The sequence below is a fragment of the Oenanthe melanoleuca genome, chromosome 26 (assembly GCF_029582105.1).
Source record: "Oenanthe melanoleuca isolate GR-GAL-2019-014 chromosome 26, OMel1.0, whole genome shotgun sequence".
Taxonomy (NCBI): Eukaryota; Metazoa; Chordata; class Aves; order Passeriformes; family Muscicapidae; genus Oenanthe; species Oenanthe melanoleuca.
The window spans coordinates 4,681,849-4,694,923 of NC_079359.1; the positions used below are offsets into that span (position 1 = coordinate 4,681,849).

The window sequence follows — 13,075 nt, forward strand, 5'->3', positions numbered from 1 at the left end:
TAAGGGACCATCACTCAGCTCAGCTCAGAGTGGCTGAAAGGCTGGCTTGAGGCAGAGGGTGTTTTGTGCTGAAATTTGCTCACATCTCAAAAAATATGTTCATTAGGACAAGGAAATCTGAATGTTCTGCAGCTTACTGGGTGTTGTGTGCTAGACAGCCCAGCAGTCTGGTAGGTGTTGGGACATGTCTGGCTTTGTGACACCACCCTGGTGTTTCAGGTCATTCTGGAGCCTGGAGACCTTCAAGGAAGGTGGGTGAGGATTCTGGAGGACCACAGAGCTGCAGGACAGAGAGATTTGTAATTCCTGCTGTGGGACCATTGGATGCTGTGTGTGGGGAGAATGCTGGACAGAAAGAAGTTAGATTGCAGGACAAGGAGATGAGGAGGATGCTGGGGCTCTGTGACAGTGGCAGGAGGCAGAGACCCTGGACCCAGTTATCTACATCTCTGTTTTTTGGTTCAATCTGTCCCACTGCATTTCTCCCTCATAACTGTGCCAGACTTGCAGAATCCCAGGCAGCAAGTGGCTTCCAGCTCCAGTTACAGGAACTCCAGCTGAGGTCACCCTTCAAGGAGGGCTTGTCTCATCCTGCCCAAGCAGGCAGGGAAGCCTCCAGCCCCTGGGCTCTGCCTCATCACCTGGACACAAAGGGGAGCAGCTTTTCCAGCTGACTGCAGATTTTAAAGTGTCATCAGGTTGATGGATAGGAAGGTTCAGAAAAGGGAAGATAGGCTGTGATGAGCCCAGGACACACCTGGCAGCACCCAGCATAGCATTCTCCCCAGGTGCCCCTTGCTCTGTAGTCCTGGGCTGGACAGTGCTGTGGCCAGCAGGGCCCAAGGCAGCCCTCGAGGGAGGATGCTGGGGAAACAGAGTGGGGATCCCTGCAGGGAGAGCCTGGCTGCAAATCAGGCTCTGGAGACACAGTCTGAGCTCTTTGGAGGCTTCAGGAAGGGGAGAGCTGATGTTTGTCCAAGAGGTTTCGGTGCCCAAGCAAAGCAGTGACAGCAGCAGGAGCCTGGGGGTGACCAAGTGCCTGTCCAGGGTCTCCATGGGGAAATGACAAAGTCACCCCTTTTGTTCTGAGGTGTCACAGGGCACAAACAGCACAGTTTGTACCTTGAGGGGGGTGGGACAGGCTGAGCACTGTTCACTGCCAGCCCCTGGCACTCTGGGGACAGTCACAGCCTGTACTGGGCCACCAAGGCTGGAGGGACACCTGGGGATGTTGTGCCAGGGGAGCCCCTGCCCCTGGGAGCCTTCAGCTGGGATACAGCCAGGAGATATCTCCTGGAGGGAGATAAAGATGATTGCCCAGCTGGTTTAAAGATGGCCCATGAGCAGATAATGTGTGCCAGGAGATCAGGGGCACTGCCCCAGCTGGGTTAACAGATGGGACAGAATCCACATTCACACACCCCTGTGCTGTGCCCCGTGGGGTTGGCTCTCCTCACCACCCAGGCAGGGCTGGGCTTTTTCCTGCTTTTTCTTCCCTGCCTGCTCTCCTTAACACTTCCTCTCAGGCCCTTCGAGATCATCATCCTCCTCACCATCTTTGCCAACTGTGTTGCTCTGGCCATCTACCTGCCCATGCCTGAGGATGACACCAACATTGCCAACTCCAGCCTGGTGAGGAGCAGCTGAGCCCTTCCTGCCCCCAGCTGTGCCCCAGCTGCAGGGCAGGGGCTGCCCCAGGGCTGCAGTCAGGCACTGCTGGCCCAAAGGGGTGGGAAGAGGTCCAGGAGAAACAGGATTTTGGGACAGGAAATTAATGTGGTTATGCAGAAGTTGATTTATTGTTGTCAGGAAAAATTAATCCAAGGTTTATGTTAAATATTAATCCAGTTAATCCAGGTTTATGTCCAAAAAGGAGACAGAGGAGTCCTTTGTGCTTTATTCCAATAAAAGGAGAGGCCATGGGGCATTCCCCTGGGATATCTCAAATTTTTGGAGGATGCAGCCTCCTTTTATCCTGATTTCCCATCCACATTTCCCTCTCTCTTTCCCCATGGGCGGAGGTACTTGAGAGGCACAGACTTCCCAAACACCTGATACTGAGATTCCCCTCTAATGTACAACTCTCCCTTTTAATTTTTAATTCTTATACAATTCATAGTTTTCTCCTATTGCTTCTTTCCTCTTCCAATATCCAATTTCATTTACCAGCAAACCTACAGTTTGTTTGTAAAGCCAAATATCTTTTCCATTCATCAATCAGTGGAATCCATCCCATTGCTTCTTTTCTCTCTTAGTGCTGGTTTTATCTACCAGCAGATCCACAGCTTGTGTGTAAAGACAAATCTGACATTCCTCTCATTGTTTACTTTTTAGTTTTAATTATACATTTTAAGATTATTGTTTATGCAATCACACATTTTTTGATTGGTGCTTTTATGTTGTTTGTGCATTTTGTACGAGTTTTTTAGGTCTGATGATTGGTGGTTGTTTAAAACTTCACTGTTTGTTTTTATTTTGGGTTTTTTAATTTTGGTATTTTGTTTTTTCAGTTCTTTTATTTTGATTTAGTATAATTTATGTTTTAGTGGTTTTCAAGGGTTTTAACAAGTTGTAGAAAAATACTTAAAAATGGCTTATTTTGTGTACTTGTTATAAACATTGGTTTAAAGTAAGAAATATACAGAAAAACAGCTAAGTGTGTGAAGAAACAGCAAAATATGCAGGAAAAACAACTAGGCAGCAAAATATGGAGAAAACCAGCTAAATATAGTTTGGCTGGTGCATATCAAACATGTCACTGTGGCCCAAACTTGTTCAGTATTACAAAGAAACGACTGCAAAATGGATTTTCAGAGGGGTTGAAACCATCTCTGGGTTGAGATCAAAGGCAGCAGGTTTTGTGTGGAGAATTCATGAAGGAAGAATTGATAAAAAAAAAAAAAAAAAAAAAAAAAAAATCCTCTGCCCTGGCCCTGCAGCTGCAGGCTGGGAGGGTTTGCAGCACCTCTGCCCAGCCAGCCCCAGCCCATTTCTAGCTGGTCACTTGGCAAATGTCTGGCATTAACAGGGGGGTCTTGAGCCCAAGCCTCCATTCCCTGGGAGCTTCTTTATCATCCCAGGCCAAAGGGAAGCCATGGTGGAGCTGGCTTGTGACTGTGTGGGGACTCCAGGACATTCCCAGCAGCTGGAGAGGATGAGGAGGTGCCAGTGCAGGAGGGCTGGGGGGGAATGAGAGGGTGGGCAGCAGGGAGGAGCAGTGCCCTGAGCCAGGCACATTTAGGTGGCTTTGCTGGAGCAGTTTGTAGGAACCAAAGCCTCAGGGAGGGTCCTGGCAGGGCCAAAGCCTCAGGGAGGGTCCTGGTAGGAGCCATTAAAGGGCTGAGGGGATCATGCTGCTGGCCAGAGAGTGGCACGTGTGGCTCAGCGTGCCAGCCCGTGTCCCCAGATGCTGCCTGGTGTGCGGGCACAGACGGGGTGGCAGCAGGGACAGTCACTGGTGGGGACAGCAGGGCAGGTGGCAGGCTGCTCTAATGAAGCATTCCCTCCTGCCTGCCTTTGCAATGCCCAGGAGAAGATCGAATATGCCTTCCTCATCTTCTTTGCCATCGAGGCCATGCTGAAGATCATTGCCTACGGCTTCCTCTTCCACACGGACGCCTACCTGCGGAACGGCTGGAACGTGCTCGACTTCTCCATCGTCACCCTGGGGTAAGGAAGGCTGGGAAGGCTGCTGCCCTCAGCTTGGGCCACTCTTCCACAGCCAGGCAAGGACTAGCTCTTCTGACTGCAGTGTGTTTGCAGACAGCTCCTCAACTAAGTTCATGGCTTCTCCCACGGGACCCTGTTCTGCTCTGACATCCACTGGGATCCTCTCTAACTCTTATTTCTTTCCTTCACGCCTCGTAGGTCCCCTTGCCCTGGAGAAAGGGGTGGCATGGGTGGGTTTGCACATGGGGTGGGAGGCCCCTGGCTGTCAGCAGTAGAGCTGAGCCAAGAGCTGCCCTTGGGTGAGGCTGAGCATGGCTGGCAGTCCTGACCTCGCTTTTCTGCCTGCAGAGCTGTGAATCCTTAGCTCAGATTTCTTGCTCTCCATTCTCATGCCCTTTTCCTTTTCCTTCTTCCCTTCTTCCTTTTCCTTCTTTCATTCTTTCCTTCCTTCCTTCTTCCTTTTCCTTCCTTCCTTCCTTCCTTCCTTCCTTCCTTCCTTCCTTCCTTCCTTCCTTCCTTCCTTCCTTCCTTCCTTCCTTCCTTCCTTCCTTCCTTCCTTCCTTCCTTCCTTCCTTCCTTCCCTCCTTCCCTCCTTCCCTCCTTCCCTCCTTCCCTCCCTCCCCTTTTCTTCCCTTTTCTTCTTCCCTTCCTTCCTCCCCTTTTCTTCCCTTTTCTTCTTCCCTTCCTTCCTCCCCTTTTCTTCCCTTTTCTTCTTCCCTTCCTTCCTCCCCTTTTCTTCCCTTTTCTTCTTCCCTTCCTTCCTCCCCTTTTCTTCCCTTTTCTTCTTCCCTTCCTTCCTCCCCTTTTCTTCCCTTTTCTTCTTCCCTTCCTTCCTCCCCTTTTCTTCCCTTTTTCTCTTCCCTTTTTTCCCTCCCTCTTCCCCTGTGCCCTGGCTCTTTCAGGCTCATCACCATGACCCTGGAGCAGGTCAATGTCAAGCAGGCAGGACCGTCGGGGGGCAAGGGCGGCTTTGACGTGAAGGCGCTGCGAGCGTTCCGCGTGCTGCGCCCGCTGCGCCTGGTGTCCGGAGTGCCGAGTGCGTGCTGCAGCCTCTGCGGGGCTGGGGGACGCAGCTGGGGCTGCCCAGGGTGGGGTTCTTGTTGCTGGATCAAGCCCAGCCATGGAGTGAGTGTAGAGGAGGGCACAGCAGGCTTTGGTGGGTGCAGCTATCTCAGGGAGAGGTTAAAGAGGCAAAGCAGAGCTGGGGCAGGCTGAGCAAGGGGAGCAGGAGATGGGGACAGTGGGGATGGGGCTTCCCTCTGGGACAGGGCTTGGGATGTGGCTGAGCCCTGCAAGGGGAAGCCCAGGTGTGTGTGGGGATAAGGAGATGGAGTGGCACTGGCCCCACAGGGCTCCCAGAGGATGCCCCAGGATCTTTTCCTGCTTGTTCTTTTCCTGGGTTCTTGCTTGTTCCTCCAGCTGGTGGGTGTCAGCCCTGGGGATCTGCAGGTTGGCACACAGCTGGCTGCCCCCAGGGCTCTGGCTGGACCTTTGGGTGGCCAGTGTGAAGGGGCCAGGATCTCACTCTGGTTCCTCAGAGCAGGGATCTCCTTCTTCTGTAACTCTTGTGAATACAGCCAGCATGAGAGCACCAGAACAAAGGGAGGGGCATGAAGCAGCCTTCAGCACTGCCTGGCTCTGGTGTGCATGGAGGGTAGAGGAAAGGATTTCCTGCTTCAGAGATTTCAGTGCCACCTCTTCCCTTGGCAAGGGGCGTTTCAAAGGCTGCTTGTTGGTGGGCTGGCAGGGATACAAGGTGCACCCAGAGCTGTTTAGGAAGTGGCTGACCTGCTCTCCCTTCACCTTCGTGCAGGCCTTCAGGTCGTCCTGAACTCCATCATCAAGGCCATGGTGCCCCTGCTGCACATCGCCCTGCTGGTGCTGTTCATGATCATCATCTACGCCATCGTGGGGCAGGAGCTCTTCAAGGGCAGGATGCACAAGACCTGCTACTACGTGGGGACAGGTGGAGCTGTGGGGATGCAGCAGAGCTGTCTGTGTGGCTGCTGTGAGAGAGGTGTTCAGCAGAGAGCGTGGCAGGATGAGGGATGTTTGGGACAGCGCCCAGCTGGGCGCGGGGGTGAATCGGAGCGGGAGGAGGTGCGGGCTGCTGCCTTTGGCCGCTGCTCAGAGCGTGGCTTTGCCCCCAGATGTGATTGCCACGGTGGGCTCGGAGAAGCCGGCGCCGTGCACCAGCGCAGGGCACGGGCGGCAGTGCAGCATCAACGGCAGCGAGTGCCGCGGCGGCTGGCCCGGCCCCAACCACGGCATCACGCACTTCGACAACTTCGGCTTCGCCATGCTCACCGTCTACCAGTGCATCACCATGGAGGGCTGGACCGAGGTCCTCTACTGGGTATGGAGCGCGGGCCACACAGCAGTAACAAAACAAAAAGCAGCTCTGTTCATCAAGGGCCTTAGGCAAAACTCCCCAGGGCTACGCCCGAATGGGTCACAGGTTGTCACGCTTTTATAAGTTTGGTTCTGTCAGGAGAATTAATCCACAAACACCAGAGGTTTATGTCCAAAAAGGTGACAGAGGAGTCCTTTTAGTCCTTTATTTGAATAAAGGCAGAGGTCATGGGACATTCAAATTTTTGGAGGATGCAGCCTCCTTTTTATCCTATTTTCCCAGCTGTATTTCCATCTCTCTTTCCCCATGGGCTGAGGTACTTGAGAGGTCCAGACTTCCCAGAAACACCTGATACCTGAGATTCCCCTCTAATGTACAACCCTCCCTTTTAATTTTTAATTCTTATAGAATTCATAGTTTTCCCCCACTGCTTCTTTCATTTTCCAATATCCAATTTCATTTATCAGCAAACCTACAGTTTGTTTATAAAGGCAAATATATTTTCAATTCATCAATCAGTGGAATCAATCCCGTTGTTTCTTTAACTCTCAACACTAGTCTTATCTACCAGCAGATCCACAGCTCATTTGTAAAGACAAACTTGACATTCCTCTCAGTCTATTTGCATATTGTGGGTTAATCTTCCAACTACAGCTTCAGGTAATGAAGTAATTTATCCCAAGTTTGCTCTCCCCCAACTCACTTTTGTTTACATCTCTCAAGGCCTGAGGCAGAGAGGTGTCCTTGATTCCCAGCCCAGAGAGGAATTGTTGTGTCTGCCCAAAATGGGAGAGCAGCAGCTCACACTGGATATGTGTGTATATGGAGTATATGTACGTGCAGTTTAGAGCTGTACACTAAAGAATTGCAGGATTACAAATATATAAAAATTATAAAAGCTAAAATCCTAAGGTGTCAGGTAGGCTGCAGCACTTTGTGCCCAGCTTGGTGCAGGGAATGCCCCCATTACAGGGCTCAGTCTTTCCCAGTGAAAGAAACCTTTCCCCACCAACCTTCTTACTGTGATGCACATCCCATAACACAGCAGGCATGTCTCTGTATCCCTGTGAGCACTGCCTAGGCTGTCCTTGCTCTCCAGGTGGACAGGACATTGCTCCAGCTCCCACCTTCCTGAAGGGGCACAGGCCAGGCACAGACTGCTGGACGCTCCTCCAGCAAAGCCCATGTTTGGCAGTCCTTGGGAGAAAGTTGAAGCTTAGGCTTGGGGCTGATGTTTAAATCCCAAAATGTTTGGGTTGAGATGTGAACCAGACACAGAGTTCTAGGCAGGCAGGGCTTGGAGCCAGGTTTATGTGCCACCCTCCCAAGCCCTCCTTTTGGAGGGGACAAAGGTCCCAGAGGCTGTTGAGGGGCTCTAAGGGGAAACAGATGGAGGACAGTGCCTTCAGAATATTTCACCTGCATCTCTCCCTGCCAGGTAAATGATGCCATGGGCAATGAGTGGCCCTGGATCTACTTTGTCAGCCTTATCTTACTTGGCTCCTTCTTCGTGCTCAACCTGGTGCTGGGGGTGCTCAGTGGGTAAGTGCCACCCTATCCTTTCTGCCAGCAGAGGAGCTTTAACTGGTTTGAACTAGAAAAAAAACAACAAAACAAAACCTGGAAAAGTTCTGTTCATTTCCCTCTCTCATTCCTTGACCCCCCCTCTTTTTTTCTTTTTGTGTTGCACACTTAGAAGCACTGATCTGTGAGTTACCTTTTGTGTTAGTGCCCATGGCTTTCTGAGGTTTTAGCTCAGCTCTCAACACAGAAATCTTTTCCCTGTGGCACAGGCAGCGAGCCCAGCCCTGGAGCACTTGGGCTGTGCTGTGTTCTCCAGCACACACAGCCCGTGGAGCTGAGCAGGGGCTCTCACTGCAGGGCTTGGCTCTGGGCACTCCTCCCTGGTACCTCCAGCTCCCTCCTGCTGTGAACACACAGTTTCTCATGGCCAGCCTCAGGAGAGCACTTTAATGAGTGCAAGGGATCCAAGGGAAAGATTGTTAGTGCAATTACTGCTCCAGCAGTCTGGTCCAAGCACACCAATGAGCTGCCATCAGTCTGTTATGACAATCTAGGCCAAATTCAATTAGTGTTAATTCTCCCAGTAGTACAGTTAAAACCTGAGATGTTGCACTCAACCTACCATGCACTGGAGTCAGAATCCAAGCTGACACCCGTCAGTCAGTCAGGGTGTTGGCACAGTCCCATTCAATGGTGGCTGCATCCTCCTGCAGTGGCAGATGTGGTTCAGCTGGAGCAGTGCTCCTGGAGAAGGTGCAGTTTCCTCTGAAGCTCCAGGGATGATGTGGAAAGGTCTGGTTTTCCTCTGGAATCCAGTGGAAAGAAGGTTCCTTGGTGTCCAAAATGTCAGTTTTTATCTGGGTAGGAAAGGCTTGGCTCCTCCCCTGGCTGGAGCATCTCCCAGTGGGATGATGGAATTTTATCAGTCATGCACTGGGACTCAGTGGCCATGAACAGGAGATATCTCCTGGAGGGAGGATGGGCTATGGGAAGATAAAGATGATTGCCCAGCTGGTTTAAAGATGGCCCATGAGCAGATAATGTGTGCCAGGAGATCAGGGGCACTGCCCCAGCCAGCTTCAACAGTTGGTGATAGAATTCACATTTCCGGTCAAGACACAGGACTTTCCTTCCCCCCTGAGTTCTGCTGCTTGCCTTGCCCAGCGAGTTCACCAAGGAGCGGGAGAAGGCCAAGTCACGGGGAACGTTCCAGAAGCTGCGGGAGAAGCAGCAGCTGGAGGAGGACCTGAAGGGCTACATGGACTGGATCACCCAGGCAGAGGTCATGGACAGTGACCGGGCCCGGGGAGAAGGTACCAGCCCTGCTTGGTCACTGACCCTTAGCATGAGGGTTGTGTTCCTAATGCTGCCCACCTAGACAGGCAAGAAATCACAAAGACTCATTTTGCCTGAAAACCCAAGAAACAAAATGCTTTGACTTCTGCAGGACAGTTTCTTTTTTTTTTTTTTAACATTTCCAGAATATTTTGGTTTAATCTAACCCAAACTAGCAATAATTTATCCCTGATGCTAAATCTCCACTTCAACCACAGTGTTTAATATTTGCAGACCACAAGCAAGGCCTGAGTCTCCTTTGGAAAGAAGCATCTAAAATGAGGAACATCTCCCCTTGGTGTGCAGGGATGCAGTGCAGGGCCACTCTCACACCAGCAGATGCATTAATTTCTTGCCATACTTGACAATTTCAAGGAACTAGAAGTGGCTCAGGGAAGGAGGTGGATATGTAGGCATCTAGCCAAAAGCTCAGCAAAGCCTGGGGAGCTCTACCACAGTGTTTGCTGTGCCACCCTGCCTGGTGAAAGCACTTTTGATGTCTCAGGCTGAGAGATGCATGTGTACAAAGAGCCTTGGCAAACAGTGGGACAGACAAAACACCTCTTCCAGAGCTGTGGCCTGTGTTCAGTCCAGCCTTTGCTGGGGTCCCAGCTGGCCCCAGTTTTCCCCATGCTGCTGTCCCTCTCTGGGCTGCTGCTGCTCTTCCTGCAGGGCAGCAGTTTCTCATGCCTCGTGCTTGGTTTGTACCTGACCCTCAAAGCCTTCTGCCCAAACTTTGGTTGCTGTCTCCCTGGCATGGCATTGTTTGGTGGGGATTGTTCACTTCTGATAGGGAAGCTCTTCCTGGTGCCCTTCTGGAAGAGGTGCCCTCCCACATGTTCTTCCCAAGGGCTCCAAGAACAGCCTGTGATGTCATTCCCTCTAGGTATGATGCCATCGGATGAAGGAGGGTCAGAGACAGAGAGCTTGTATGAAATTGAGGGCATGAACAAGTGGATTCTCTTCTTGTAAGTATGCTCTGCCTGAACCATCTGCTGGCATGTGGGCTTCCCATTGCTGGCCCAGCTGGGCCAGGCTTTCCTGCTCAGCCCCCAGTTTCTGGCAGAGAGACAGGGGGAAGATGCAGACATTGGGGCAGCACACAGGAATTTGGGTATGGTGCTGGCAAACAGCTCCTCAAGGTGGGCAATGCCTGTGCTGTGGGACCATCCAAGCCCCCTCCCATGGCCTGAGCAGCAGGGTGTGTGTAATTGAGAGCTGTGCCTGTGAGCTCCCTGTGAGAGGTGCTGGAGGCCAAAATAAGCCAGAGAGTGAATGAACTGCAGTGCCTGAGTGAGTGCACTGAGTCCCAGGGGCAGGCTGTGGTCCTCATCCCTTCTCAGGGAGGAGCAGGGGGCAGGCACTGCCCAGGGAGCTGGGTCTGGCCCCCTGGCAGCTCTGCTGATCCTCTGCCATCTCTCCAGCCGTCAGTGGAGGCGTTGGAACCGAATGTTCCGTAGGAAGTGCAGGGATGTGGTGAAGTCCAAGTTCTTCTATTGGCTTGTCATCCTGATGGTGGCACTGAACACCCTGTCCATCGCCTCTGAGCACCACTTCCAGCCAGAGTGGCTGACACAGGTACAAGGTGAGCCTGAGAGAGCAGGAGGGCCCAGGACACACAGAGACCTGTGTGAGCTCCTGCTGTGAGGGCACAGCCCCACTGGCGCACACAGAGGCTCTCAGGCACACACAGACCCTGCCCTCAGTGTGTGTGCATGATCCTTGTTGTCATACAGCTCACTGTGCACAGTCTCTGTACCCTGGGGACGTGACCTTGCAGGGTGAACACACACAGAGTGTGTCACTGGCACCTCTGCACACCTGGCACGCACTCAAGCCATGCAGCAATGGGCATTTGTGCATGCAGCCCCACTGACTGCACCTCCACACACCCAGAGGCACACAGAGAACAGGTGAGCACAAACACACAGAGAGAACACAGGTGAGCACACACACACACACAGAGCACAGGTGTGCACACACACACACAGAGCACAGGTGTGCAAACACACACACACAGAGCACAGGTGTGCACACACACACACAGAGCACAGGTGTGCACACACACAGAGCACAGGTGTGCACACACACAGAGCACAGGTGAGCACACACACAGAGCACAGGTGTGCACACACACACACAGAGCACAGGTGTGCACACACACAGAGCACAGGTGTGCACACACACACAGCACAGGTGTGCACACACACACACAGAGCACAGGTGTGCACACACACACAGCACAGGTGTGCACACACACACACACCGAGCACAGGTGTGCACACACACACAGAGAGAACACAGGTGTGCACACACACACACAGCACAGGTGTGCACACAGCACAGGTGTGCACACACACACACAGCACAGGTGTGCACACACACACACACAGAGCACAGGTGTGCACACACACACAGAGCACAGGTGTGCACACACACACAGCACAGGTGAGCACACACACAAAGCACAGGTGTGCACACACACACAGCACAGGTGTGCACACACACACACAGAGCACAGGTGTGCACACACACACAGCACAGGTGTGCAGACACACAGAACACAGGTGTGCACACACACAGAGCACAGGTGTGCACACACACACACAGAGCACAGGTGTGCACACACACACAGCACAGGTGTGCACACACACACAGCACAGGTGAGCACACACACAGAGCACAGGTGTGCACACACACACACAGAGCACAGGTGTGCACACACACACAGCACAGGTGTGCAGACACACAGAACACAGGTGTGCACACACACAGAGCACAGGTGTGCACACACACACACAGAGCACAGGTGTGCACACACACAGAGCACAGGTGTGCACACACACACACAGCACAGGTGTGCACACACACAGAGCACAGGTGTGCACACACACACAGCACAGGTGAGCACACACACAAAGCACAGGTGTGCACACACACACAGCACAGGTATGCACACACACACAGAGCACAGGTGTGCACACACACAAAGCACAGGTGTGCACACACACACACAGAGCACAGGTGTGCATACACACACACACAGAGCACAGGTGTGCACACACACACAGTACAGGTGTGCACACACACAGAGCTCAGCCCCCATACCCATGAACAGCCCACGTGCCCACCCTGCATGGACTCATGTCTGTATGTACATGTACAGATGTGCACTCTCACACACAAGATGTGTACAGATGTGCACTCACACACAGGATATGTACAGATATTTACTCACACACAAGATGTGTACAGATGTGCACTCTCACACACAAGATGTGTACAGATGTGCACTCACACACAAGATGTGTACAGATGTGCACTCTCACACACAAGATGTGTACAGATGTGCACTCACACACAGGATGTGTACAGATATTTACTCACACACACAAGATTTGTACAGATATTTACTCACACACAGGATGTGTACAGATGTGCACTCACAGACACAAGATATGTACAGATGTGCACTCTCACACACAATGTGTTTACAGATATTTACTCACACACACAAGGTGTTTACAGATATTTACTCACACACACAAGCATGCAGCTGCACCCTCTCATCTTCCCTCCCCGTGTGGTCCCCACAAAGCAGCAGCTCAGGGCTTGGAGGGCCAGAGGAGGGAGAGCAGCTCTGCCCCATCCCCTGCCTGCCCAGCCGTGCTGGCACTGGGGTCCCTGCGGTGACAGGCTGGATGTCCCGCCCCAGACAATGCCAACCGGCTGCTGCTGGCGCTGTTTGTGGCCGAGATGGTGCTGAAGATGTACGCGCTGGGGCTGCGCCAGTACTTCATGTCGCTCTTCAACCGCTTCGACTGCTTCGTGGTGTGCTCGGGGATCCTGGAGACCATCCTGGTGGAGCTGGGCACCCTGTCCCCCCTGGGCATCTCCGTGCTGCGCTGCATCCGCCTCCTGCGCATCTTCAAGATCACCAGGTGGGCGGGGACCTGTGGGTCCTGGCAGCTCGAGGTGCCCGGGGTCACTGACACTTCTGGGATGTCACTGTCCCCCTCCCCAGGGTCACTCAGTTCTGGGATGTCACTGTCCCCATGCCCAGGGTCACTCACAGTTCTGGGATGTCACTGTCCCCCTCCCCGGGGTCACTCAGTTCTGGGATGTCACTGTCCCCGTGTCCAGGGGTCACTCACAGTTCTGGGATGTCACTGTCCCCCTCCCCGGGGTCACTCA

General features: G+C 52.7%; 1 protein-coding gene across 2 annotated transcripts in view; it reads left to right on the top strand.

The window, feature by feature from the left end:
* Nucleotides 1-13,075, top strand: part of CACNA1S (calcium voltage-gated channel subunit alpha1 S) — a 39,783-nt gene that overhangs the window by 1,791 nt on the left and 24,917 nt on the right. For both annotated transcript variants that reach the window (XM_056511196.1, XM_056511197.1), the window contains exons 2-11: nucleotides 1,527-1,632; nucleotides 3,530-3,669; nucleotides 4,572-4,705; nucleotides 5,483-5,635; nucleotides 5,820-6,025; nucleotides 7,461-7,564; nucleotides 8,711-8,859; nucleotides 9,768-9,849; nucleotides 10,306-10,466; nucleotides 12,597-12,822. In XM_056511196.1, the coding sequence (XP_056367171.1) occupies nucleotides 1,527-1,632; nucleotides 3,530-3,669; nucleotides 4,572-4,705; nucleotides 5,483-5,635; nucleotides 5,820-6,025; nucleotides 7,461-7,564; nucleotides 8,711-8,859; nucleotides 9,768-9,849; nucleotides 10,306-10,466; nucleotides 12,597-12,822 (1,461 nt within the window). The remainder of the gene's footprint in view (nucleotides 1-1,526; nucleotides 1,633-3,529; nucleotides 3,670-4,571; nucleotides 4,706-5,482; nucleotides 5,636-5,819; nucleotides 6,026-7,460; nucleotides 7,565-8,710; nucleotides 8,860-9,767; nucleotides 9,850-10,305; nucleotides 10,467-12,596; nucleotides 12,823-13,075) is intronic.